This window comes from Solanum lycopersicum, chromosome 12, assembly GCF_036512215.1.
Source record: "Solanum lycopersicum chromosome 12, SLM_r2.1".
Taxonomy (NCBI): domain Eukaryota; kingdom Viridiplantae; phylum Streptophyta; class Magnoliopsida; order Solanales; family Solanaceae; genus Solanum; species Solanum lycopersicum.
In genome coordinates this window covers 996,177-1,020,323 of record NC_090811.1, presented here as the reverse complement: position 1 = coordinate 1,020,323, position 24,147 = coordinate 996,177, and the positions used below count along the sequence as shown (strand labels likewise).

Here is a 24,147-nt window from a genome sequence, read left to right as displayed (position 1 = left end):
CTCTAAGACCTTCTTTGAATGCCATGACCAGCAAGGATGATGGGCAACTAGCATCCCGACTTCAAAAGCTTCTAAAAGGCAGAGTCATCGATGACATATGGACTACAAGAGCTTGGGATGATATAAAACTATGTTTTGTAGACTGTAATTCGGAATGTGGAAGTGGCTGAACATGCTAGCTCAGGTAAGCCTTTTTATCAAAATATGCCTCTATGATTTTTGCTACTTACATCAGCTCGAAGAATTGGAAGTTTATATTGCTAAGCCATCTATTGCTTTCTTTACAGAACCTTCAAATGTAAGTACTTCAGAAGAGCCTCTGGAGTCTTGGAGGCTGAAAATGAGGCAGGGTTCAACAACGCGTCTTCTAAGTACATATGTGGTTGTTACGTGCACAATGTATTGGAAATTCCGCCATGAAGATTCAACAGAACATTGAAGACAACAATGCAAGTTCTGTTGAGGTCCATATCATGAGTTATTAGCCTTGTAAGACGACATCTTCTTCCTCGATTTACTTCTTATAACAATTGATACTTGTAAGTTGCATCTGTGTTTCCAAATACTAACGCGAAAGAAATGATACTACATTTCATCCTTTATGTCTGGCTACTTTATCTACAGGATGAAACATGTAGGTGTGGTCAATGAAGCGCGTGAAAACCATGGGATTGTTATCTGTTCAAGGACGATTCACAATCTCTACTAGATTGTAACTCATCGCGAACATAATAATGACAATCTATTTCAGTATGTTTGGTTCGTTCATGAAAAACAAGACTGTAGACAATATACAAAGTTGTTTGGTCCGTTCTCAAAACGGTCATTGTCATTGATCATTTTTCAGCCTTTGCTGAAGAGCAAGACACAACAAGTTGACTTTATTTTCTCCACGTATAATTTGAATTGAAGATCGTTCTACCATACAAGTAAAATAATATTTGTAATGAACTACAATAGATAGCTTTGTTTCATATTCGTACCAATAGATATTTGTATCAATATTATTTCATTAATCTATCTGTTTTGAACTTCGATCGATTCATATTCATATCTATAAATATCATTTTAGTATTTAAGTTTATCCCTACTGATGTCAACAACTAAAAGTATAATTGAAAATCCTAGACTACATTAAAACAAAGGGGTGGTGGCGCTGTTGGCTAGCGCGTAGGTCTTATAGCAATTAGAGTAATCCTGAGGTCGAGATTTCGAGCCTCTCTCACCCCATTAATTTTTTAAAACATAAGTTTATGAATAATTTTACATAATTCATTAGTTTACGCTCCGATACTATATGGGATACTTGATACATGAGAATCACTCTAGATATATTTGATAGCAAATATATATGACTTGAAATTTAATATTTAATTATTTCAAACTATATTTTACATAATTCATTAGTTTACGCTCCGATACTATATGGGATACTTGATACATGAGAATCACTCTAGATATATTTGATAGCAAATATATATGACTTGAAATTTAATATTTAATTATTTCAAACTATAGGAAAGAATAGTAAATCTACTAAGAATGTTTATCTAAACACATTGCGTTAAGCAATTAAGTTGGTGTTTAATTTCTAGCCATCGTAGATCGAACTTAGGCCTAATGAGCATAATTTTTTTAGAAAGTGAAATCACGTTCAAGCAAACCTTGCTAATATTATGATATAAAAATATAAATCGTGTCCCCAAAAAAAAATTTGTATAATAAAAGACTTGAAGTGAGGCGTGTCCCCAAAAAAAAGTTTGTATAATAAAAGACTTGAAGTGAGGACCAAATACAAAATAGAGTCAAAAGTGCAAACATATTGGGCTGGTTTTTGTCTTAATTGCAGTAATTGGACTTGGGGATTTTTTCAAGCCCAAAAAAACATCACAAAATTTCTCTCTTTTTTTTCCCCACACACAGACACACAGTAGAAGCTTTAGCAGTCATCAAAGGTGAAGATGAAGCTGAAGCAATTAGAAAGTTATCTTGGTTCTCTTGAACAATTTTCAACCCCAAAGGTTCCCTTTTTCTTTATCTTTATACAAAATATACATCTTTATGCACTTTATTTCCATTTTTTATGATTCTTGATTACTAATTTTAGTAAAAAAAATGATCTTTTTTGCTACAACAGATTGAACTAGAACAATATCCTACTGGAGCCCACATTGCTTCTCGTATGCTTTACACTGTATGTAAATTCTCTATATTCTCACTTTTTTTTTTCTCTTCTTGTTCATATGCAGATACCCTCTTTTTTGTGTGTTTCTTTTTGAGTTTTGTTTAAAGGTTAAAAGGGTATCTTTATTTTTAACTTTTTGGGTTTTTTTTGTGAAAAAAATTTAATCTTTTTAGGCTGAGAATTCATTTGAGGATGTGAACAGTAAGGTGGTTGCAGATTTTGGATGTGGTTGTGGTACATTAGGCCTTGCTGCTGGCCTTTTGGGAGCCGAGTATGTATCTGTTTTTTGTTTCTTTTGTTGAACTTTAGTGTTGTGTGGAGATAATATGAATGATATTTGTGCAACCCCTGTATTATTGTTTGTAGTTATATTGGAGAAGTTATCAAGGTTAGTAGGTAGTTGAGCACTATCAAGTCCCCTTATTAGTATTGTTGTTATTACTCTCCTACTATTGTATTCGTTAATTTTAGTATTACGTGTTGTTTCCATTGCTTTGATTATCGTATTGGGCTTCCGCTAGCCCTTTGAGGATTGTTACTGCTTTCATTTTTGTATTCTCTTTTTCAAACTGCTTTGAGATACGTTATTTGAGCCGAGGGTCTATTGGAAACAACCTCGCTATCTCTACGAGTTAGGGTAAGGTTTGCATACATTCTATCATTCCCCAAACCTCACTTGTGAGATTACATGGGGTGTGTTTTGTTGTGCACGATGCACCCCAACATTGTTGAAGTTAGGCATTTTGCTAAGGGGGTTTAGGATTTAGAATATATGTATAAAATTGACATTTACCCATATATACCCTTCTGGTGAAGGGTATTCAACTAACCACCCTTTGGCATACGTAGCTCCGTTCGGATTGCTAGGGTTCTCTATGTATGCTTGTTCTTGACATAGTCTTTCTTGTGAACAGAAGTGTTATTGGGCTTGATATTGATGCTGAGTCTCTTGAGATTGCGTATGCAAATGCCGATGAGCTTGAGGTATTATTCGTTTATGTGATAACATTTTTTGCTTGCAAGGTTGAGAAAGCGTTCAAGGCTGAGTCTTTTACATTGGTTTTGATGGATATATGTAGCCTTCTGTGTTTCAATACATTTCTTGAACTGTTTCATCTGCAGCTAGACATGGATTTTATTCAATGCGACATCAGCAACTTAAAATGGAGAGGTATCTTTTTCACCTCACTTTTCAGCCCCGAAAGAAAATATCTCTCTTGGCTCATTGATATTTCACTATGTGTAGGTCAGATTGTTGAAACTGTGGTTATGAATCCACCTTTTGGAACACGGAGGAAAGGTGCTGACATGGACTTCCTCTCTTCGGCGATGAAGGTACGGTGGTGCTCTCCATATAATTGGTATCCAAGATTATATTATTTGCTCAATATCCTGTTTTGTTGTTTGAATTGGCACTGCGTCCCCGTCTATTCCTAGATTAATGTGTGGTTTTATTAATGTATCAGGTTGCTTCTCAAGCAGTTTATTCCTTACATAAGACCACAACTAGAGAAGTAAGTTCTTCCATACTATCCTGCCACAGCAAAGGGATTGATTGGTGAAAAAAACTATTTGTGTAGCATCAAATAGCTTAAATATGAACTTTCTTGAGTTTATGTGCTCATAAATTAAATTGCTGTCACTTCTCGATAAAAACATGATTCTGTGCACAAAAGTGCTCTGATGTAGATCGTGATTTGGCATTTGTCTATGGTCTTAACAGCATGTGAAAAGAGCAGCCTTGCGAGATTACAATGCAATAAGTGCTGAAGTTATATGTGAGGTACACATCGAAATAATCAGATTCAGCATTTTGCATGCTATTGATGTTGAGTGAAATTCTATGTAGCCTTATGAATGTTCTGTGCCTTTATCTCTCTCAATTGTAGCTTCGGTATGATGTGCCACAACTGTACAAATTTCACAAGAAAAAGGAGGTTGACATTGCTGTGGACCTGTGGCGTTTTGTTCCTCAAAGAAAGCAAGAAAGATCTCTCTAGTATTATAAAAATAGCAAGTATACAGACATGATGATGCATGTAAAATTAAGGAAACCCCAATTCTGAACTGGAGCAGGATGGATTCTCATGTTGTTGCAAGTATTGTTCTATAAAGGATGTAAAGAGTATTCCATACCATATCTGCGTCTGCAAACTACTTTGGCTTTTGGAGCTCTTAGTTCTACTCTATTAGCAAAGGATGAGAGACAATTGTGTCTTGAGTCACTTATATTCTTAGTTCCTCTGGCATTTTGTTCCTCAAAGAAAGAAGCAAGACAGATCTCTTTAGGATATTATGATAGTAGTTGAATGTTGTCTTGCTTATCCTTCCATACTAGTAGTATTAGTATTACTCTTGTACTTTCTTGTTTCTTCCATATATGTTACTAATCATTGTTCCTTGTACTTCGATCATCGTATTCTTTCATCCTAGTTACTGTTTCTTTTTTCTTTTTTTTTTTCATAATGCTTTGTCATGCCTTGTTAGCATTTTGCGTTTCTTCATTCCTTTTAATTTCTTGAGCCAAGGGTCTATTGGAAATAACTTCTCTACCTCTCGAGGTAGTGGTAAGGTCTGTGTATACACTATCTTTCCTAGACTCTACTTGTGGAATTAGACTAAGTTGGTTATTGTAGCAATATGCAGAAGAGATGCTTGTAAAATCAGACACATCTATCGATATGACTATTTTACCATACTACCCCTTTTAATCGATGTTTAGTATTAGGTCTTAAGTAATTAATGTTAAGGTAAAACATGAAAAAAATAATACTTCGTCTTATGAGAACCATACAACAATCGATGGAAGTTGCTCGATATAATTTTCAATCTTTCTGTAAGAAGCTTGAATCCCTTAGAGGAGAAATGGTTGAAATCCAATTTCAAGAATACTTACTTTTTGGGAACTTCATGTTCTCTTGAAACAAGTAGTAGCGCGCGTTGATTCCAGGGTGAACAAGTGGATGGAAATGCAGTACATGTACACCAAAAGCAAAGATGCAGAAGAACAGAACTTGACTTTCGCCAGTAGTACATCTCAACATGTTGAGGCGCCAATGGTTGGCCATGAAAATGAACTCGAGATGATGCAGGATCAACTTGCTAGAGGAGCAGGTGAACTAGAAGTTGTCTCAGTTGTACTTATGGGTGGCATTGGTAAAACAACTTTGGCTAACAAAATTTACAATGATTTTCATTCATTATTGTGCAAAAGCCACTGTTTCAGAGACTGATGAATCTGATGATGAGTGCTCTTGTTGATAAAAGGAGGTGTGCAAAATCTGTTGAGAATTCCGCCAAGCAAATTCAACAGGACATTCAATACAAGTATGAAAGTTCCGCTGAGGTCCATATCCTCTAGCCTTGTAAGATATCACCTTCCTTCATTTACTTCTTACGTTCCTATTTTTCTAGGCATGTTTAACAGTTCTTTAGCCATTCCATTTTCAATGTCAGTTGTAATGCTCTTGTATTTACTTTACACTTGACAGTTTGAAGTTCAATAAAAGACAGTTCTTCCTATTCAGTTCTTCTCATTTCTGCAATTTTAGCAACATACGAAACTACAGAAAGTCTCAAATTTGGAAAAGGGTGCTTGTTTTTTCCTACCTAAACAAATGTTCATCCTCGAATGAGTTTAGAATTGTACCTAAGCTGTCAAGCAGTTTTGGATAGTCTCCCAAGTAGCTTCCTCAACCAGAGGATGATTTCATTGCCCTTTCACCGAAGCCAATCTCTTCTGACCTCAACTTCTAGACTTGTCTGTCTAAAATAGCCAGACTCCTCCTTAAATGTAAGATTCTGATAAAGCTTCACCTTATCCTACTGTAGCATGTGTGACATATACTCGTGATGTTTCTTCAAACATATACACATGAGAATGAAATCACAATGAACACTTGTTAATCTAGATGGCAAAACAAACTCAAAAGCCACCTCCCAGTACGCCGTAAAATTAGAATATCTATGCAGAATGTAGATATCTCTAATAGTATCCAGTTTTATCTACATGATTCCTCCTCCGTACATGTTTATAGTTATATATTTATAGCTTAAATCATCAACTAAGACTAGCTCTTTTCAATATAATCTACATACTGAAATTATTGGAAAGAAAGTATACTCAGTATGAAGTATCGATTAGCTGTTTTTGTAACGAAAGTTATATATATATATCAATACATATAGCTATTATGAACTAAAAATCAGCATAGACCTTAACTTGAATACCCGAAGTTCTGTAATCAAATCCTACTCAGTTGGTAACTTGTCTAGAAGCGATTATTTTTCTTCTTCTGTAATGCCTTTTACCTCGTTGCTTCTTTCTAATCCGCATAATAAGTTTGTGTTCCAACTCTTCCATGATTCTTGCTAGCCATTTTGGAGTTCCGAGTTGAGATCATGAAATATATTATGGATAATCCAATACATATTCCACTTCCATAGCCCATAAGAGCAGCTTTCCAAAAATCATTCAGAAACTCCGAATTGCTTTCTTGTTCGTCTGGTGCAGATATGGTATAATTTGTTTCTGATACCTGATCATTACCACAACCTTTTGAAACTGGCAATCCATGCAATCCATCATTACCTTCATATGAATTTTTCTGAAATGTATTAAACTGAGGTCCTCGAGGAATGCATCCTTCAAGATGATTGTAGGAGAGATTTAACACTGCAAGAGTTGTTATCGAAGCAAGTTGTTCCGGTATCTCTCCAGAAAGGTGGTTGAATGAAAGGTCAAATGATTCTACTACCGCTAAATTTCCAAGTGATGGCGGTATATGACCTTGTAATCCATTGTTAGACAAATTCAACACCCGAAGTGCAATGAGATCTCCCATAATACTTGGAATAAGTCCTTCAAATTTGTTAGTTGAAAGATCCACACTTGTGTATAAATACAAGATTTTCACAACTTCAAACTTGCGTCCCTTCGTTACAACAACTACCGAGTCTTGGTAATAGTTTCCTCCTGTAAATGGATCTTTCCTTGTTTGATTAGTTGTCTTCATGGCTTTCAAATGTTGAAATAGACTTGTCGGCAAGTTTCCTGTGAAGGCGTTCTGAGAGAGATCTAATATTTGAAGAGCAGGAAACATGTTTCCAATCCTTGAAGTTCTAATGGGTCCATGAAATTTATTTGATCTCAGACTTAAAACCTGCAACATCGATAGAGTTCCCAACCACACGGGGAATGTATCATTGAGGTGATTATCACTTAAATCAAGAACAAGCAACTCTTTACAATTGGCTAAAGATCGAGGGATTTTCCCTTGTAGTTCATTTCCATGAAGGTTGAAGGTTCTAAGTGAACATCCAATATCAAAACTTGTTGGAAGAATCTCAGAAAGACTGATATTACCCAGACTGCGGAGATTAGAAATGCTTTCAGGCAGCTCACCACTAAGCCGGTTGGTGTTGAGGTCAAGGGTTTGAAGAGATGTCAATTTGCCAATCTCAGAAGGAATGGTTCCACTGATGTTGTTCCGAAAAAGAAGCAACATCTTTAGATTGGTCAGGTTTCCAATGGTTGGAGGTATTGTGCCTGAAAGCTGGTTGTCAGAGACATCTAGCTCCAGCAAGTTTTGCAACTTACCAATCTGATAGGGAATGGAACCTGTGAAATTGTTACGAAAGAGGTAAAGATATATGAGGTTTTTCAACTGGCTGATTTCAGGTGGAATTTTCCCTGAAAATGAATTGTTGTGAAGAAGCAAAGATGTCAGCTCAGTCCAATTGGTAATGAGATATGATTGAACCTCACCAGAAAGAAAATTATCAGACAAGCGCAAGGAAATTAACTTGGTCACCGCGGACAAGGATGTAGGCAATGGTCCTTGCAGGGCATTCTCTGCTAGAGCCAAGTGAGTGAGGTTAGTACAAAGGCCTAGCTCAGAAGGAATGATTGAATTCAAACCATTATTTCGAAGATCAAGTTGTCGTAGATTTCTAAGTCTACCTATAGAAGATGGAATCTTTCCTTGAAGTGAATTATTGGAAAGTACGACAACTTCAAGACTACTGATCAGACCAATTTCATCAGGAATTATGCCAGAAAACATGTTGAAACCAAGCTGAAGTTCTTTTAACTTGGTCAACTTGGTAACATTTGGTGACAATGAACCTTGAAATGAATTATATGAAAGATTGAGTTGTTCAAGCTTGTCCAAGTTGGTGAATAGTGTTTCTGGGACTGAACCATTCAAATGGTTAAATGACAAATCGAGGTAAGTCAGATTATGGCAACGCAGTACAAATTCAGGGAATTCTAATTGAAGTTCATTGTAACCAAAGCTCAAATATGTCAACATAGGCATATTCCTCAATTTTGACCACTCAGGAGTTTCTAAGAAATTCAATCCAAGATCCAAGCGCCATACCTTCTGAAGATTGCTTATTTGGTAGGGAATAACACCAAAGATAAAGTTTTTATAGAAACTAAGATATTCAAGTTGTGTTAACTTCCCAATCTCTTCTGGTATGACATCCGCCAAGATATTGTTGCTCAGGTCCAAGAAAGTGAGCATAGAAGCATTGCCAATATTTGATGGTATCGATCCACTGAAGTTGTTTCCATTGAGAGAAAAACTTGTGAGACTCGGAAATGAAGTGAAATCAAGCTGATGAAGTGTGCCTGAGAGACCTGCATCAGAAAGATTGATCTCTGAAATTGTTCCACCAGCATTGCAGACAATAGACGTCCAATTGCACAAGTTTCCGTGATTGGAAATGGACCATGAATCCAAGAAAGAAGCAGAAGGTAAGTTCATCTTCCATTTGACAAGAGCTTGAGCTTCAGTTTTTGCTGCTGATGTGATTGTCAATGGAAGTGAAAAAAGAAGAAGCACTAGTAGAATGTAAAGGAAGGTACTGTAAAAAGTTTTCATGTCTAATAGGTGTAATACAACTTTTTTGAGATTTTACATTGCAAGGGTTCCCATATATAGATATAGAAATAGAGAGAGGTGGACCTTAATTTTTTCGTGGAAGAACCATACATATCGAAGATTCATGCATAATTTAGATTGGTATGAGTACCGCGTTAGAATTGGCCCTACCAGTACCAGAAGTGATAATAAAAGTGGGAATGTTGTTACTAGAACGAACGTTAAGGATTGAAAGGAGGCTGCACAGTGGAATTTCAATGGTGAGGTCAGTCTTGGAATAGACATCTCCTTTAGTTGTGAAACATTAGAAAGTTGTGGTCACTGGTTAAACTTTGAAATATTGGCCCAACTCACATGTCCTTTTCTTTAGCACTAATATGGTACCACCATGAATCAAATTGGCAGCATATTTATCATTCAAAGTCGAGTCCTTTCTTTGACTCTGCACTAAAAATCAAGGAAAACTACACACAAACTTCCCACAAGGTAAGTACTCATCTAGCTACAAAATATTTACTCAACTGCTCATGCTTTGTGTGACATTAGCGTGGCGTCATGCTGGCATACAATGGAAGATCACCGTCCATCGTCTCCCAACATGCACTTAACCATTACATCATGACGAAAACATTAAGATAGAGACCATAGGCAGATGTTAAACTCGACGTAATGACCAAACTATGATCATATTCATGTCATCTTCAGAAAATTAAAAATGAAGAACATAATGACTTTCAAAAAGTAATATTAGCGATTAAGTTCAATATGAAGTAAGCAAAACATGATCCCATTCATCAGAGTCTAAAGGTCCTAAAGCTGCACACAACCAGCATTTCACTAAGTTCAATACCATCTTGAAACACAAAGTCTTGCATCCACAGAAACAAAAGAAAAGGAGACTCAAATAGTTGTGCCTCCGGTTTGATGCAACATCGCATCAATTTCATCACCATCTTCCATCTCCAGCTGCAAAAAGGAGGAAATTTGTAAGAAGGAAATAAATTAATCACAATTGTTATGGATAACATCAAGCAGATGCACAACCCTCTTCTGGTACTCTTTTTGTGTGTGCACATTTAGAGAGAGAGAGAGAGAGAGAGAGAGAGGGAGGGACCTCATCTGGAGTCTGTTCTGCTCTAAGACGACGGCCATCAAACAAGAAGGCAATTGAATTAAAATCCACAGACTGTCGGTCACAATAAGCATTCATCAATTTCTTCAGCTGAGTGCTTCTTTTAATCCTAAAGAAGACTTCATTCCCGTCCTGCAACCAGAAAACTAGTCAAATACATAGTTCTCTCGTCATTTCCTCCATATCATTGATACATGAGAAGGCTATTTTCCAGAAAATTTTAGTGAGCTGCCCACCTTCATAATAACAGTAAGGGATGGAAATAAAAGATAGGACGAAGAAAGAAAAAGGTCCGCCAGTAACTTTTTCATCAACTACATAACAAAATCAACAAAATTGCGTATGATATCAAGTTATATAGCCAGAATGAACTGTGTATAGTCAAAAAGAAACATTGGTGATCTTGCAATAGAAAGTGAATTTCAAAAAGCTCAAGAAGTGGGTATATCACAGGTTATTGGCGTATCATGAAGACAAAGGCAGATCACAACTTGGTAACAACCTCAACTAAGGGCAGATAATTAAAACAGGCATTACCAAAGTTTACCGTTGATGACTGAGAAACTAAGCCAGTAATTGTCATAATCTTTTGCAGTATTTTGTTGAGCTAGACCAAGATAATCTTGGTTTAGCATTGACGGAAAATAACAGTGTGAATCTCGAGAAAAGATAATATACCTTGACCCAACATGACAATTTATAGGGGCTCTCTCTGAACTTAGAAAACTGTAATGAGACAATAGACTAAAATCTAAATATGTACAACTAATATTTTTCTAGCTGGCAGCTTGTAAAGCATTAGTACAAAGTCGAAAAACCTCAGTATTCCCAATTTGGGATTACTTGTTGGTATGTTTTTACTCTATCTTCCGATCTATTTTCTGTTTCTAAGGATCCTTTTTTATTATATTTTTTAACTTTTTTAACCATATTGTAAAATCAAAACAAATTAAGTGTAAATAAGCATAATCATTCATTCATTCAAATTAATAAATCAATCCAACACTACCTCCAAGGTGAAGGTAAGATCTGCATACACTTTACCCACCCCAAACCACACTTAATGAGTAAAAAGAAGGATTCTTTCCATTAACCAAGGAAAGAAGTAGCAAAGGAATATCGCTAACCTTAAAGCAGTGTAAATACGCATAATCAAGCATTCATTCGAATCAATCAATCAATCAACACTATCTCCAAGGTAAAGGTAAGGTCTTCATACACTTTACTCTCCCAAGACCACACTTTATGGGTAAAAAGAATTTTTTTTTCCATTAAAGGAAGGAAGTAGCAAAGGAATATACCTGACCTTAATACAGTGAAAATAAGCACAATCAACCATTCAATCACACTACCTCCAAGGGTAAAGGTGAGGTCTTCATACACTTTACCCTCCCAAGACCACACTTTATGGGTAAAACGAAGATTTTTTTTTTCCATTAGCCAAGGAATGAAGTAGCGAAGGAATATAGCTGACCCTAATACAGTGAAAATAAGCATAATCAACCATTCAATAGCACAACCTCCAAGGTAAAGGTAAGGTCTTCATACACTACTTTACCCTTCCCAGACCACACTTTGCGGGTAAAAGAAGGATCTTTTTTCCATTAGCCAAGGAAAGAAGTAGCAAAGGAATATCACTAACCAAAATACAGTGTAAATAAGCATAATCAACCATCATTCATTCAAATCAATCAATCAACACTACCTCCAAGGTAAAGGTAACATCTTTCATACACTTTAACGTCCCCAAACCCTCAATTTGTAGGATTACACTGTTGTTGTTGTTAATCAACAACCCCACAACCCAAAAACTAATCAACTCAATTATATACATCTACCCCTCTCTATTTAACCCAATTTTTTTTCAAAATTGAAAAGATTCATATAATTATTCTTATGCTACTCTATAAAACCTACTCCAACCCTCATTTTCTTCATCGACAAAACCCTAATTAAATTATACACGATAGAAAACAAACCCTAATAAGATGATTAAAAAAAAAACCTGGCTTTTGACTTTGAGATTGATGTGACCAGACTGATCGCCGGCGGGCTTCTTGTCTTCCTCCCCTCCTGCTACTCCCGACATTTTTTCCCTCTTTTTTTCTTCTTCTTCTCTCTCTCTCTGTTAATGGAGAATAATGAAATTAATGTAAATTGATGGTCTGGTTCAATCGTTATATAGTAGAAAAAAAGTTCAAAATGGTCCATCAAGTTTAAAGTTTGTCATAGAAAGACGCGCTAATTCTTGACGTGCATACGTAGACACCTTAATTCGTTATTTACATCGTCTAGTAGGTACTCGACGCTGATGTGACATATAAATTTTGAAAATGTCTAGGTGATCCATGAAGAATAACAAAAGTGAAACATTTATTTGTAGTTGATATCAAGTTTAAGGATCTACTGATGCGTTATATTTTAAAGTTTTTTTACTAAAGTTAATGGTGAAGTGAGTATTGCGCCTATATTTTTAGTTAAAGATCTTGATTTCAAACAACACGTGAGGAACTTCGAAAAAGAAAAAGAAAGAAAAGTAGGAAAATTTTAAATTTTGTCTATAAATTATTACTTGTTTTTTTTATTTTGGTCATTGTATATTAACCTAATGTTTGAATTAAATCATATCAGAGTTACTTGTCCTTTGGTTCACATGCTAGTTATACAAGATATCATTATACCTAAATACTAACTTTACAACAATATTTTGCCCTTAAATAGTTTTATTTCTCACTTAGCTATAACACATTCTTATTTTAAATTGAAATGAAATCTTTAGGATAAATCAATTTGCGTAATTTAGGAGGAATCAATGAGAGGACATCAATTCAAATACTAAGTTCTCGAATCGGTAAACGATATCGAGATCAAGAATTCTCGCCATTTCGTAGATTCATCGGACAAACTCAATCGAAAAATCATGCAATTAAAGGAAGAAAAGGGAGGTAAATTAACACAAAATCAATTTTGTATAACATAACAAGATTTTTTTTATTTAACACACGTATATAAATCAAGCCCTATGTTTAGCTATGATTTTGTTTTGGTTCTGCAACCATAATTGTTGTTCTTGCATCAAATTCTGCTCATTCTTGATGCCATTAAACATCTGATCACTACTAGAAAATGTCGCGAACGGATCGTCCATATTAGTACCCTGCATTGGCCCTGTAGTGTGATTCTGAGCACTAAAAGTTGGAGTTGCTTGAAATGTAGGTGCTGGTGCTGATGATGTGAACATGTCAGTAGACGTTGGAAATGAAAACGAAGAATTCGTGGTCAGAGTTGGGTACGGGGCAGGTGCACTCGTGACCGGTACCATAGCCAACTCCATTGATGTGTCTTGAAGAAATGGATTGTAGTGTTGAGGTGCTGGAGTTTGATCATACAGAAAGTTGTTTGTACTATGGTTGAAATGTGAGTTTTGGCTATTATTCGGATAAAATGGCGTTTGATTCTGATTGTACAAGTCATCCAAAGTGGCGAAACTGAAGCTGTTAACGTTGTTGTTGTTCGTTGTACTAGGGACAACGGGTTGTGTTGATTGTGCTTGTGGAATGTTTTCGAATAGTACGAGTTCCCATCCATTGCTTGAAGAAACCTCTTCTTCGTTTGTAGGTACATTCACTTGTCCTTGTTCAGGGAACGCGTTGAATGATGCTGATGGTGTTATTACCCCTCTCGTTTCGTTTCTTGACAAATGATCTGGTTTTGGTTGCTCAGGGAACGCGTTGAAGGACGTTGATGGGATCGCCTCAGTTAACACGAGTTCCCATCCTTTAGCTGAACTAATAGAATCTAATGATGGATTCTGTTTGTGGTGTTGTTCAAGTTGAGCTTCTTGTTTTTTCTCGTCGTCTTCATCATATTCATGCAGATCTGGTAAGGATACAAGATCAGCCATGGAGTTTGACACAGGCAACGAATGAGTAGACCCCGACTCATCCTTTTCATGCAACTGCTTCTCAAATTGAATATCTGAATACGCCTCCAAATCAATCGAAATATTAGCAGGACTCTTCCATGTTTCTGTTGCACTTATTAGATCTTCTAATGATGTGCAACGCGAATCACCACAGGTATTGGCACTCTTCTCCGAGTATGGCTCAGTCGTTCCTGTGGTCATAGAAAAGTCTGATTGACAACCATAACTATCACGTTTACTGCTCGTGGTCCTTGTGGAACCACCACCGGTGCCTGGAAGAAGCAAATGTGGTTTGCTTTGCGTATGAGCTGGAAACGAAGATTGATCCTTGAGAAACTCTTGCAGCGTTTCGATCAATTCCTCTGATATTGTTTGCACACTTGGATATTCGGATGTCCTGCCAACGCCTATGGTTTTACAGACAGAGTAAAATACACTGATCTCCTCGAATTGTTTAGCAGCTTTGACACAAGTTTGGAAGGCGTTTACGCATGATTGATATGGTAAATGAAAGAAACTATCAAGAACAAGTGCAAGACCATCAGAGATATCTTTGTACAGATCAAAGCTCTCTGTTACAACAGCATACAACGCGATTTGGACAAGACGATTTGTCTTAGCAGCTCCTGTTGGTCTTGTAGCTATTGCTCTTTCAATCAATCGTTGCCAATACGATATCTTGTCAAGCAGCATTACTGGTTTCATGTCACGAACAGGTTCATCACCTCTTCTTCGACTACTACCAGTAGACCTATAATTATGGATACTTGAATTCTCTCGATCACGATTATTATACCTTCTTTGAAGCTTTCCAGTAAGGAAACAATCTAGACGTTCATCAAGATATAGAGCAAATGTACGAACAAATGCTGTGAAATCCCAAGGGCTAGAATTTGAATCATCGCGAAAACTAGAAAGATTGAGGATCTTTGCTCCGCGTTTCATAGCATGAAGGATCTCTCGAGGGAAGTAAGGATCACCATCTTGGAAGATTCTTAAGACAAGCATCAATGATTTGAGGGCAACGATCCAATTCCTCGTTCTACCTATGCGTTTGCCAATGGCACGAGCACAGGCAGCCGCGTAGGCCTTGTTAGATGACACAAGTTTGATGACTTCTTGAACGTATCGATCATCGATAGGTACATCATCATGTGTTGTAGCTTTTAAGACAGCAACTTCAAGAGTTGATGAAGTATTGCTTGAAACTTTTGCAAGGCTAATGCTTGTTTGATCTTTTACTGCACCAATTGCCTTCTTCAACTTGCTTGGCATTATTTACCTTCTCTTTTTATCGATTCAACGTACGGTTTTCTTGATTCAAACACCGAAATGATCACATTCGCGACTTTAAAAAAAATACGCGATTATGATCAACAAACAGAACAAAACACAAGATTTGGAGGCACTAGGATTGTTATAACTTGTTGAAATCTTGAAAAAGAAATTGTAAAAATGTAATTTTTTTGGATTCAATATTGATGAGAAGTTTTTGGTTGAAGAGTGAAAGAGAGAAAAAAGTTAGTTGAAAAAATTAGTTGGAAAATTTTTTCTTTTTTTTTTCTCTGAATTAAATTTTTGTTATTGGAGTTCAATTTGTGCTGTGAAGAATGAGAGGGACTCCTTGTATTCCTCTCAACCTAACAATTTTTTTTTAAAAAAAAATTACAATATACAAACGTGACCAACACTAAGGTATTAGCCACTCACATCCATACGCGAGTCAGCGACAAATCTAAAATTTCGATTAAAAGGGTTAGACAAATAAAAATAAAGCGTTTGAGATTTGAATTTGGACGTCTCAACTAATGAGTCAACAAGGTATTTCAAATCTATATATAGAGAAATTTTTAAAATACTTTATAAAGACAATATTCATCGTTGAACTACCCCAGTTAGGGGCGGAGCCACTTTATACTATTCGAACCCCCTTCGACGGAATATTATATCATTTATGTATGACTAAAATATTTTTTTATGTATATGTAGATGTCAAACCCTCTTTGGCTACTTTAGATGTCTATTTCTATAAATTCGAATCCACTTATTGAATATTCTAGATCCGTCAATGACCCCGATACATGAGATAATAATACCAAAGAAAGGGAAAAAAAAGAAAAAAAGGAATGAAATGAGAACGTGCTGAGCATTTATGTGAATCTTCTAATTATATGATATGAAAATTAAACTAATTTATAACCAGCTAATCATTGTAGATTATCTATCCATGACTAATAGACAGTCCATGAAGTCAAAAATATTTATTTTAAAAGATTGGGTTCGATAGAATTCATTAGCTCTGGCTAAGTTTTTGCGTTTGTGTTAAATTATTTGATATATGTAATAATCTATCTGGAAATAAGCAAAAAAGATCATGATTCAGAATCCATAAGTTAAAGAATCTAGAATTTGACGTTGTTTGAATAGAAGTAAAAGTTGTTTTTCGTGAGACGTTGATCAAAAACACAAATAGTTGTGTTCTATAATATTAAAAAAAATATTTCAAGTTTATTAGTTAAATACGAATTAGTACTCTTTTAAAAGTACATTTTGAAACTAAAATATTAAGTACTTAGTATTATCTTATGATAATCTTTTATACTAAAATCATTAGTATATTTACACCTTATATTATAACATGCTATAAATACCTAAAAACCATTCAAAATTTGCAACAAATGAAAGTGTATAAGTTAATGTCTAAGGTACTAAAAGGGATATTAAATGAGCCACTACATAATTGTTTAGATATAAATATTGTTCAAATAAAGGAACACTCGTTTCATTCCCACTATCCAAACTCGGAACTTTTAGTCAAGAGTCGAGAAAAGAATTTTATTCATTCCATCACAATCCGTAAGTAACACTTACTTGTTTCATTAGTGTTGAAACTTTGAAAAGTTGTTTTGATCTTTTGTGGATGAATGTCATGTGTGTGGTTCTCCTAACTTGTGCTTTTTCTTGTTGATACTCATCCTATGCATACTCCACACTGAATGGTAGAATTTTCCTTTGAGAAAATATGGGGTCCTCAATAAAGCAATTACTTTGTTATAGTTGCCTACTATGTGATTATAAACATAGATGCCATATACCATATTCTTTTTAGCAACATGGAGAGAAAAAAAAATTCCAAGACATAAATGATACAGGTCCATTCGAACTCAATAATTTTTAGTTCATATCCTAATTCCTATGTCTGTAAAATTTTACTAAAAAGATACAATTTAAAAGATAAATCTTTGAAGTTTAAATCTTGATAGTTGTCTCATAACTCAATTAGTCATGCATGTATCTCTAGGAACATAATGCCCTTATATCTATTGAAGATCATCACTGAACCTTAGTGTCATTAGCTTCTTTTTATCGTATTTGAGTCACCTTGCGTGCATCTTGATCAATTTTATGAAATACTACTACTTACCACCAACACAAGTTCCGAATGACATCTAACCACACAATTAACAGTTTATGGTGTTGTTGCTGGTACTAGTGAGATATCGTTATGTGGAATTCACCGTTATATTTATGGGGTAAATTGTTAAGTTTAGAGTAAAAGATTGAATTGAACACATTTTTTCCATACATGAAGGACTATTTTCAATCACCTAAAATATATTAAGAACCAAAATAAAACAACCTCAATACATTAAGGACCATATTGATCATTTTCTCTAAGAGATCAACTGAAAACATTCCTTAGTATTTCATATATATTGGGCAATAATTACTTGGATTTCCTGGACAAATCCATTTTGATGGCACCCTAAGATATGAGCATGTCAAACTCTACAACTAGTTGATTTATAAGTACTTTCTCACACTTCACATCCAACCTTCTGAAAAACGAGGTAGATTGGCATCAGCGACTCACATAACCTTGAAATACTTGTTGAAGTTGAGGATTTTTCACAAGTCCATGGCAATGTCGCTACCATTTGGATTTGGATTAGCATTCAAAGGGGTTTCAGAGCCAGCATGTTGATTATGAGAAGCTCCAAAAGTGAATCCCTGTGGAGGAACTTCAAAAGCAGGAGGGGAGAAAACAGAAGGAGCACTAGTATTGTTGAAGGCTGGAGCAGGAATATGATCACCGGTCTTTGGGAAGCCAAAGTTGAAGGATGTCATGGGAGAAGAGAAGGCTAGCATGACGGGGCTGGGCTTGCTCTGAAGTGACATAAAGATCTTCTGCTCGTAGTCCTGTAGCTGCTGGTAGACCTCTGCAAATATAAACAAAAAGAAGTCTCATACAGACGCAAAGCCACAGGTAAAAATCCAAATGAGGCGAGACAGGCTGTGTGACTCAATGTTAACAGAGTTCTGGTAATCAGAACAACTAAAAATCCAACTGAAATTACTAAGTAACTAATGTATGCCAAACTTGCAACTCACTCACACAAAGGTTAACTAGTTCTGAGCTATTAAATCTAGAAGTCACTATGCTTGTACTCAGAATGAGTGATCTCTATTAGCATAGTCACAGTTTGTTCTGCCAATGATGCAGCAATTTTGAGCAGTTTTTTCCCATCCCTATTTTTTTATATGATAGAAGTATCCAAAATCAAGATTAACTAAGCGACCTCTTCAACTATACACATACTACCAGGGTTGGTCATCTCAAATATTAGCATTTCTCTGAGATGTAGAATTACAAGCTTAATATTATAGATTTTCAACTGAAGAAAGTAGGAGAAGAAATTCTTATAAAGATAGCAGTGTGACCTTGATTTAGGTCAACAGAGGGTCTTCGCTCTTTCGTCCACTGAAGGCTCTGTGCAAGGTTCCACCCTTTACTTTTCATCAAATAAGCAATTACAATTGCTGCCGACCTATCAAAAAGCACGTGTATGAGTTCTACACATAAAAACCTTAAGTGGACTAAAATGTTGGTTTCTGCAAGTACAATCAGTTGAAAGGCAGTCCAAAAAATATCGAGTAGCAGCACTAAATGTTACGAAGTTCCTGAAAGGAAGCTGAAGAAAAGAACACAAGTTTCACATTTACACCTTATTTCGGGAAAACTGCTTGTGGAAGAACAAAGAGAATGGAGGAGAGCAGGATAAAGCACAAACACGAAAGAAAGAATAGTTAAGGGAAACTGTAAAAAGGTTTAGCTGCAAAATTGATAATCAACTCCTACCTGTTTTTACCTAACATGCAGTGCACAAGAACACGAGCCCTATCCTTTTCACATTGTTCTGCACAAAAGAAATATTCTAAGATTAGTCAGCATTCATAGAACATGAGAAATCACTGACAACAAGCTTGAGGTCATAAGCATGATTTTCAACTGTAGCAATCAATGACCATGCCCGATGGTATCCTCTTTAGTAATGACTTTCCTTCGCAACAGCAAGAGACATGTAAACGGAGTGTTGACTTGAAAGATATGAAATGCATGTACCAATACATGTATAAAGTAAAACTTACTATATTGTTCTTCCATTTTATTTTAAAAAAAAAAGATTGTCTTTCCAGGCGAACCTGAGGGGAACAAATCTGTAATAATCATCTACTAGATGGCTTAAAAGTCGACTAAAAATAGCTACCATTGAATCTCCAAATAAAGAATGACAACAGTCTAGGTAGTTAACTACACCTAGTATATACATGTTTTACTCGCTACAGTATTTGTGATAAGGTTGTGCGGTAATCTAATCTAAAAGCTCAAGTTCTTAGAGAGCACGCTTCTCAACGTGTCTCCTTACGTCCGAACTCGATTCTTTTTCATGGGACAAACACTTAGAAATTCCGTTATATAATGGGTGATGGTGAGACTCAAACTCAGTACCTTTGCCTGCTCGGACACCACGTTTAAGTTGTGCGACTATCTCATGTAAAAGCCTAAGCTGCTAGAGAGAAAACACTTTTAATTACTCAATAATATCTTCAACAATTTGTACATTCAGAGGCAGATGGAAGGTGAACGAAAGAGGCAAAGCAGTGGATGAAAACATAAAATGACCACCACTTGTTTGGTATTGACGCATAGTTGATCTATATATTATTAGTCTATTCATATAATTCAATATTCATTCTATATTGGTCAATCAACTAGGTACCTTTAAAGCATTGTAGCAGCAAATAGTTGACCGTAGTAAAGAACAATGCAAAGAGAAAGGTTTCATGGATCTCTTAATCAAGCTTAGAGGTATTAGGTAAAACAAAGTAAAGAGAATGTTACTCACCTAGAAATTGGATAGCATCATCAAAAGCCAAATTTTGCTCATCTTGCAGGCAGTGATAAGTAAAGGAATTTTTATAAAGATTCTGACAAGCAGGTACTATCTGCACATAGAAAAAATATATAAGTGAATACCCAGTTATCAACAATCAAGAACATGGGCCACATAGAACACATTGAAGTGTCATTCAAAAATTTCTGAAGCACCAGAAAGTAAAAATAAAACCATCCAACATGATGCAACAGAAAAATATGTTGTGTCCACTGTCCACTATGGTTATATGTAGCCAAAAGTACATATATGTAGTTTGTTTATCCAAGTTCATACGAAGGAGGCAAAATACCATACAAATGGATATGGAAAGAAAAGAAATGAATGTTGTTACTGGGACCACTCTCACTTACCTTGAAAAACTTAAATGCTCTTATTGCATAGCTCTATCCCTCTACCGTGTTACTTCTTGTGTTACTAATTACTATTCTTTGTTCCTTCCATCTTATACAGTATCAATAATCTAGAAGAATTTTGTTTGACAAGGTAAAGATTAGATCAAAGTTATAGGAGCAAAGCCCCCACTGTACATGCTTTCCACAAAAGTAGAGACTAGAGTATCATCTAGCTGAATATCTGAAACCCATCCCCTAATCACTCAGGTTCATCCTGAAGAATAACAAGAGTTTGGCAGCAGAAAGCCCATTTCAGGTCAGTTATTATCGACATTCTACATAATTGTCTCTCCTACTATTTCATCCATTTGAAGAGCCAACCCATGTTTCCAACTAAACAAACTTTAAGACCAACTACAAGTGAACATTAAAATCAAGAGAAGAACTGAATTTCAGTTTGTTCTAGATCGTAAATATCTTCTTACAATTATACATCTTTCAGTTACATCTAAGGATATAATCTTAAAGAACAATGCATTGCTTTGTATAGCTAATGGATCATAGTTCAACTCAGTTGAGAATATAAACAATCCTGATTAGATCCTACTTGTTATAGGATACAATTAGTCCACTGCTAAGTTTCCCCTAAAGATTTGTGAACTTTGTACCCAGGGTGTGAACAGGTTTGGATTCAGCAGAGGGAAAAAGCTAATTGATTCCTTCGTATATGCTAAACGTTAGTGGGACAATTACCTGGTATTTTGACTGGAGGGAGAACGCAGGTACTTGGTTGAATAATCGAGGTACGACCCGGAACACCCATCACATGTAAAAAAAAGATGGAACTACAAGTGTCACCATCTCCTTTATTAACTTGTAGTGCTTGATAGATAATCAACACCCCCAATCAATAATGACAATGGAGAGACTGCCAAGTGATAAGGGCCCTCCAACCACGATATAGGGGTTCGAGTCACTAAAAAATGAAGTGAAGAAAAGCCATATTGGGTTCCTAGTGTGGAAATTGGTGTTCGGCTTATCATTTCAAATAAATAGGGGAAATACATGAAGTTGAATTCCAAATACCAATCACTTGACCAAGATATCAAATTCAATGTAGCCATAAGCTGGTTGATTCCTTCATTTCTTGTTTTTCTTTTTCTGGATAAGTATCACAAGTTGCTTCCATGTCACTCTCACATTTCCATCCTTCCTTTTCTGGCTAAGAGTCAAATATTATATGTTTCTTTTTAAAAAAAGTGAAAACAATATAAGATGGCAAAGAGAAATATCCGTCTTTCCTTTCCTAGTATCCAAAATGTATCTATGCTTACTAACAGATAAATGATTGGTTATTTTCTGCAATTTTAGCATTTTCTTCAATAGGTAACTGTGTCTGATATCTGAGTCAGTAGATCAGGGACAAATTTTATTGTCACTAAAAACTAGTTGGTATTTCATTTAAGGATGAGTGTACATTAGCATTAATGTTACCCTTTGGGTGCGCACAGGGTAAAATCCCTTTTGGTATGCAATAGATCGCAAACCACACATGAAACTGATTTCTATAGGCTGCTAGATGCTGGTATAAGTAATAATAGTGGATTTTGGAGGGGTAACCAATAAGTATTACTCGATGGATATAAATAGAAACTTTGAACTATATGTTAATCGATTTAGGTTATCCGTACCTTTCATTTCATTAATTATGGACCAAAAGAGGAATCTTAGTATCTCAATTGGTCGCTACCTACATTTCCATCTTATTGGTGAGGTTCAATTCCCCACCTTGTAATCCCCTTACACATTTCTCCTTCCCTTACTCCCAATTTTTTTTAAAAAAAAGTTATGGACCAAAAAACCATATACTTTAACATGCGACAAAGCAGAGATAAATTCTTGTGACAAGAGGGAGTTGCTCGGATAGTGAGCACTCCTCACTTTCAACTTTAAAGTTGTGAGTTCGAGTTACCAAGGGATCATTTGAATCAAGAATAAATAATTTGTCTAAAAGCTCAATTTTTTTTTAGAATCCACAACCCATAAACTGAAAATCCTAGCTCCATCTCCACTCAAACCACAAATAACTTAGGCTTTTTATATGAACCTTCTTCATTCATTCAGCTCAATATTAGTTCCATTTCACTCCAAAAGCAACTCAATCAATTCCGAGTCAAATCAAAACAGGACAAACAGATTGAAATGAAACAAGTAATAATAAACAAACAAATAAAATTAGAGGGAAAAGGTTACAAACATTGAGAATCCGAGAAATTCCGATGGTTTTGAGAAGCTCAGCTCGAGAAGCATTATCATAACTCCCTAGAAAAAGAAACTCCGGCAAGATCTCAGAAGGAAACGCACTGACATGAACTGAAGAACCCTTTTCAGATACATCAGGCATTCGATGTCCACAGATCCCACAAACTTCACCTTCTTCATATTTGTGATAATGCCCACAAACACCACATGGATTTTCCCTCTCCCTCTTCCTCATAATTTGATCAAATCACAGAATCAACAACTACCCAGATGAGTAAAATTCAAGATTTAAACTGGGCTTTTTCTGGATTTTGTCCAGTGTGTTTGTGAGTGAAGCATCGCAATAGAATTTAGGCTAAATTTGGGGGTGAAATTGATTGCTATGGATTGATATTTATAGATACCGGTAGATGTAATAATTGTGGATCTTTGAAAAGGGTACACAATAGATATCACTATTACTAATGGATCTAACATAAAAAAAAAAAAATCAAATATTTATCTGTTAATATTTTTGAAATGCTCGAGCAACATAGCTTATCATTTACGTTCATCAAAAATTTTGATGGTCTTCTATAATTTATTTCTTCTCACTCGGTGTAAAATATTTTATTTGATTGAGATTAAAACTTAGTAATAAATCACTCTCTGACTAACTCGGTGAATAATACGAAACACACAAATAAGAATAATCTTTTGGGATAATGCTCAAGTACCTCCTCAACCTACACTTATACTATACTAAGGTCCTATTAATCCCTGAACTTATTTTATTAATAATTTTTTACCCCTTTTCGACCTACATTAAATAAGAATAATCTTTTGGGATAATGTTCAAGTACCTCCTCAACCTATGACTGAAATCTCAGAGACACACTTATATTATACTAAGGTCCTATTAACCCCCTGAACTTATTTAATTAATAATTTTTTACCCCTTTTCGACATACATGACACTATCTTGTGGGCCCAACGATGATTGATTTTTTTTGTAAAACTAATACCACGTAGGCTAAAAGGGTAGAAAATTACTTATAAAATAAATTCAGGGTTATAGGACCTTAGTATAGTATAAGTGTGTTTTTGAAATTTCGAACATAAATTAAGGGGTACTTGTGCATTTTCCCTAATCTTTTACTAGAAATGAAATTATATTCGTGATGTAGAAAAAAAAATTGATAT

The 24,147-nt window shown here is 35.5% G+C and overlaps 4 protein-coding genes and 1 pseudogene across 4 annotated transcripts; 1 reads left to right on the top strand and 4 right to left on the bottom strand.

The window, feature by feature from the left end:
- The first annotated feature begins 1,795 nt into the window (after nt 1-1,795).
- LOC101253662 (uncharacterized) lies at nt 1,796-4,590 on the top strand. The gene is made up of 9 exons (XM_004251486.5): nt 1,796-2,021; nt 2,138-2,194; nt 2,359-2,456; nt 3,100-3,169; nt 3,308-3,356; nt 3,432-3,520; nt 3,652-3,699; nt 3,909-3,968; nt 4,075-4,590. The coding sequence occupies exons 1-9, from the start codon at nt 1,962-1,964 to the stop codon at nt 4,183-4,185; spliced, it is 642 nt and encodes a 213-aa protein (XP_004251534.1). The 5' UTR covers nt 1,796-1,961; the 3' UTR covers nt 4,186-4,590.
- A 1,742-nt stretch (nt 4,591-6,332) lies between these two features.
- On the bottom strand, nt 6,333-9,653 carry LOC101257243 (receptor-like protein Cf-9 homolog; annotated as a pseudogene).
- Nucleotides 9,654-9,803: 150 nt separating this feature from the next.
- LOC101253058 (small ubiquitin-related modifier 1) lies at nt 9,804-12,432 on the bottom strand. Its single transcript, XM_004251484.5, has 3 exons — nt 12,213-12,432; nt 10,190-10,339; nt 9,804-10,041 (listed from the first exon to the last, which is right to left on the bottom strand). The coding sequence occupies exons 1-3, from the start codon at nt 12,294-12,296 to the stop codon at nt 9,976-9,978; spliced, it is 300 nt and encodes a 99-aa protein (XP_004251532.1). The 5' UTR covers nt 12,297-12,432; the 3' UTR covers nt 9,804-9,975.
- Nucleotides 12,433-13,157: 725 nt separating this feature from the next.
- On the bottom strand, nt 13,158-15,934 carry LOC101252748 (clathrin coat assembly protein AP180-like). Its single transcript, XM_004251483.4, has one exon. The coding sequence runs from the start codon at nt 15,405-15,407 to the stop codon at nt 13,221-13,223; it is 2,187 nt and encodes a 728-aa protein (XP_004251531.1). The 5' UTR covers nt 15,408-15,934; the 3' UTR covers nt 13,158-13,220.
- Nucleotides 15,935-17,692: 1,758 nt separating this feature from the next.
- On the bottom strand, nt 17,693-23,520 carry LOC101252462 (protein-tyrosine-phosphatase IBR5). Its single transcript, XM_004251482.5, has 5 exons — nt 22,961-23,520; nt 20,321-20,420; nt 19,273-19,330; nt 18,855-18,961; nt 17,693-18,352 (listed from the first exon to the last, which is right to left on the bottom strand). The coding sequence occupies exons 1-5, from the start codon at nt 23,198-23,200 to the stop codon at nt 18,042-18,044; spliced, it is 816 nt and encodes a 271-aa protein (XP_004251530.1). The 5' UTR covers nt 23,201-23,520; the 3' UTR covers nt 17,693-18,041.
- Nucleotides 23,521-24,147: the final 627 nt, after the last annotated feature.

Coding starts and splice junctions, on each gene's coding strand:
- LOC101252748 (XM_004251483.4), bottom strand. CDS start 15,407: ATGCCAAGCAAGTTGAAGAAGGCAATTGGTGCAGTAAAAGATCAAACA.
- LOC101252462 (XM_004251482.5), bottom strand. CDS start 23,200: ATGAGGAAGAGGGAGAGGGAAAATCCATGTGGTGTTTGTGGGCATTAT. Junction 19,331..20,320: donor TGATGCTATCCAATTTCTAG/GTGAGTAACATT, acceptor TCTTTTGTGCAG/AACAATGTGAAAAGGATAGG. Junction 18,353..18,854: donor CTCTGTTGACCTAAATCAAG/GTCACACTGCTA, acceptor TTATATTTGCAG/AGGTCTACCAGCAGCTACAG.
- LOC101253662 (XM_004251486.5), top strand. CDS start 1,962: ATGAAGCTGAAGCAATTAGAAAGTTATCTTGGTTCTCTTGAACAATTT. Junction 2,195..2,358: donor CTTCTCGTATGCTTTACACT/GTATGTAAATTC, acceptor TAATCTTTTTAG/GCTGAGAATTCATTTGAGGA. Junction 3,170..3,307: donor CAAATGCCGATGAGCTTGAG/GTATTATTCGTT, acceptor TTTCATCTGCAG/CTAGACATGGATTTTATTCA.
- LOC101253058 (XM_004251484.5), bottom strand. CDS start 12,296: ATGTCGGGAGTAGCAGGAGGGGAGGAAGACAAGAAGCCCGCCGGCGAT. Junction 10,340..12,212: donor ATCTCAAAGTCAAAAGCCAG/GTTTTTTTTTTA, acceptor TTCTGGTTGCAG/GACGGGAATGAAGTCTTCTT. Junction 10,042..10,189: donor CAGAACAGACTCCAGATGAG/GTCCCTCCCTCT, acceptor TCCTTTTTGCAG/CTGGAGATGGAAGATGGTGA.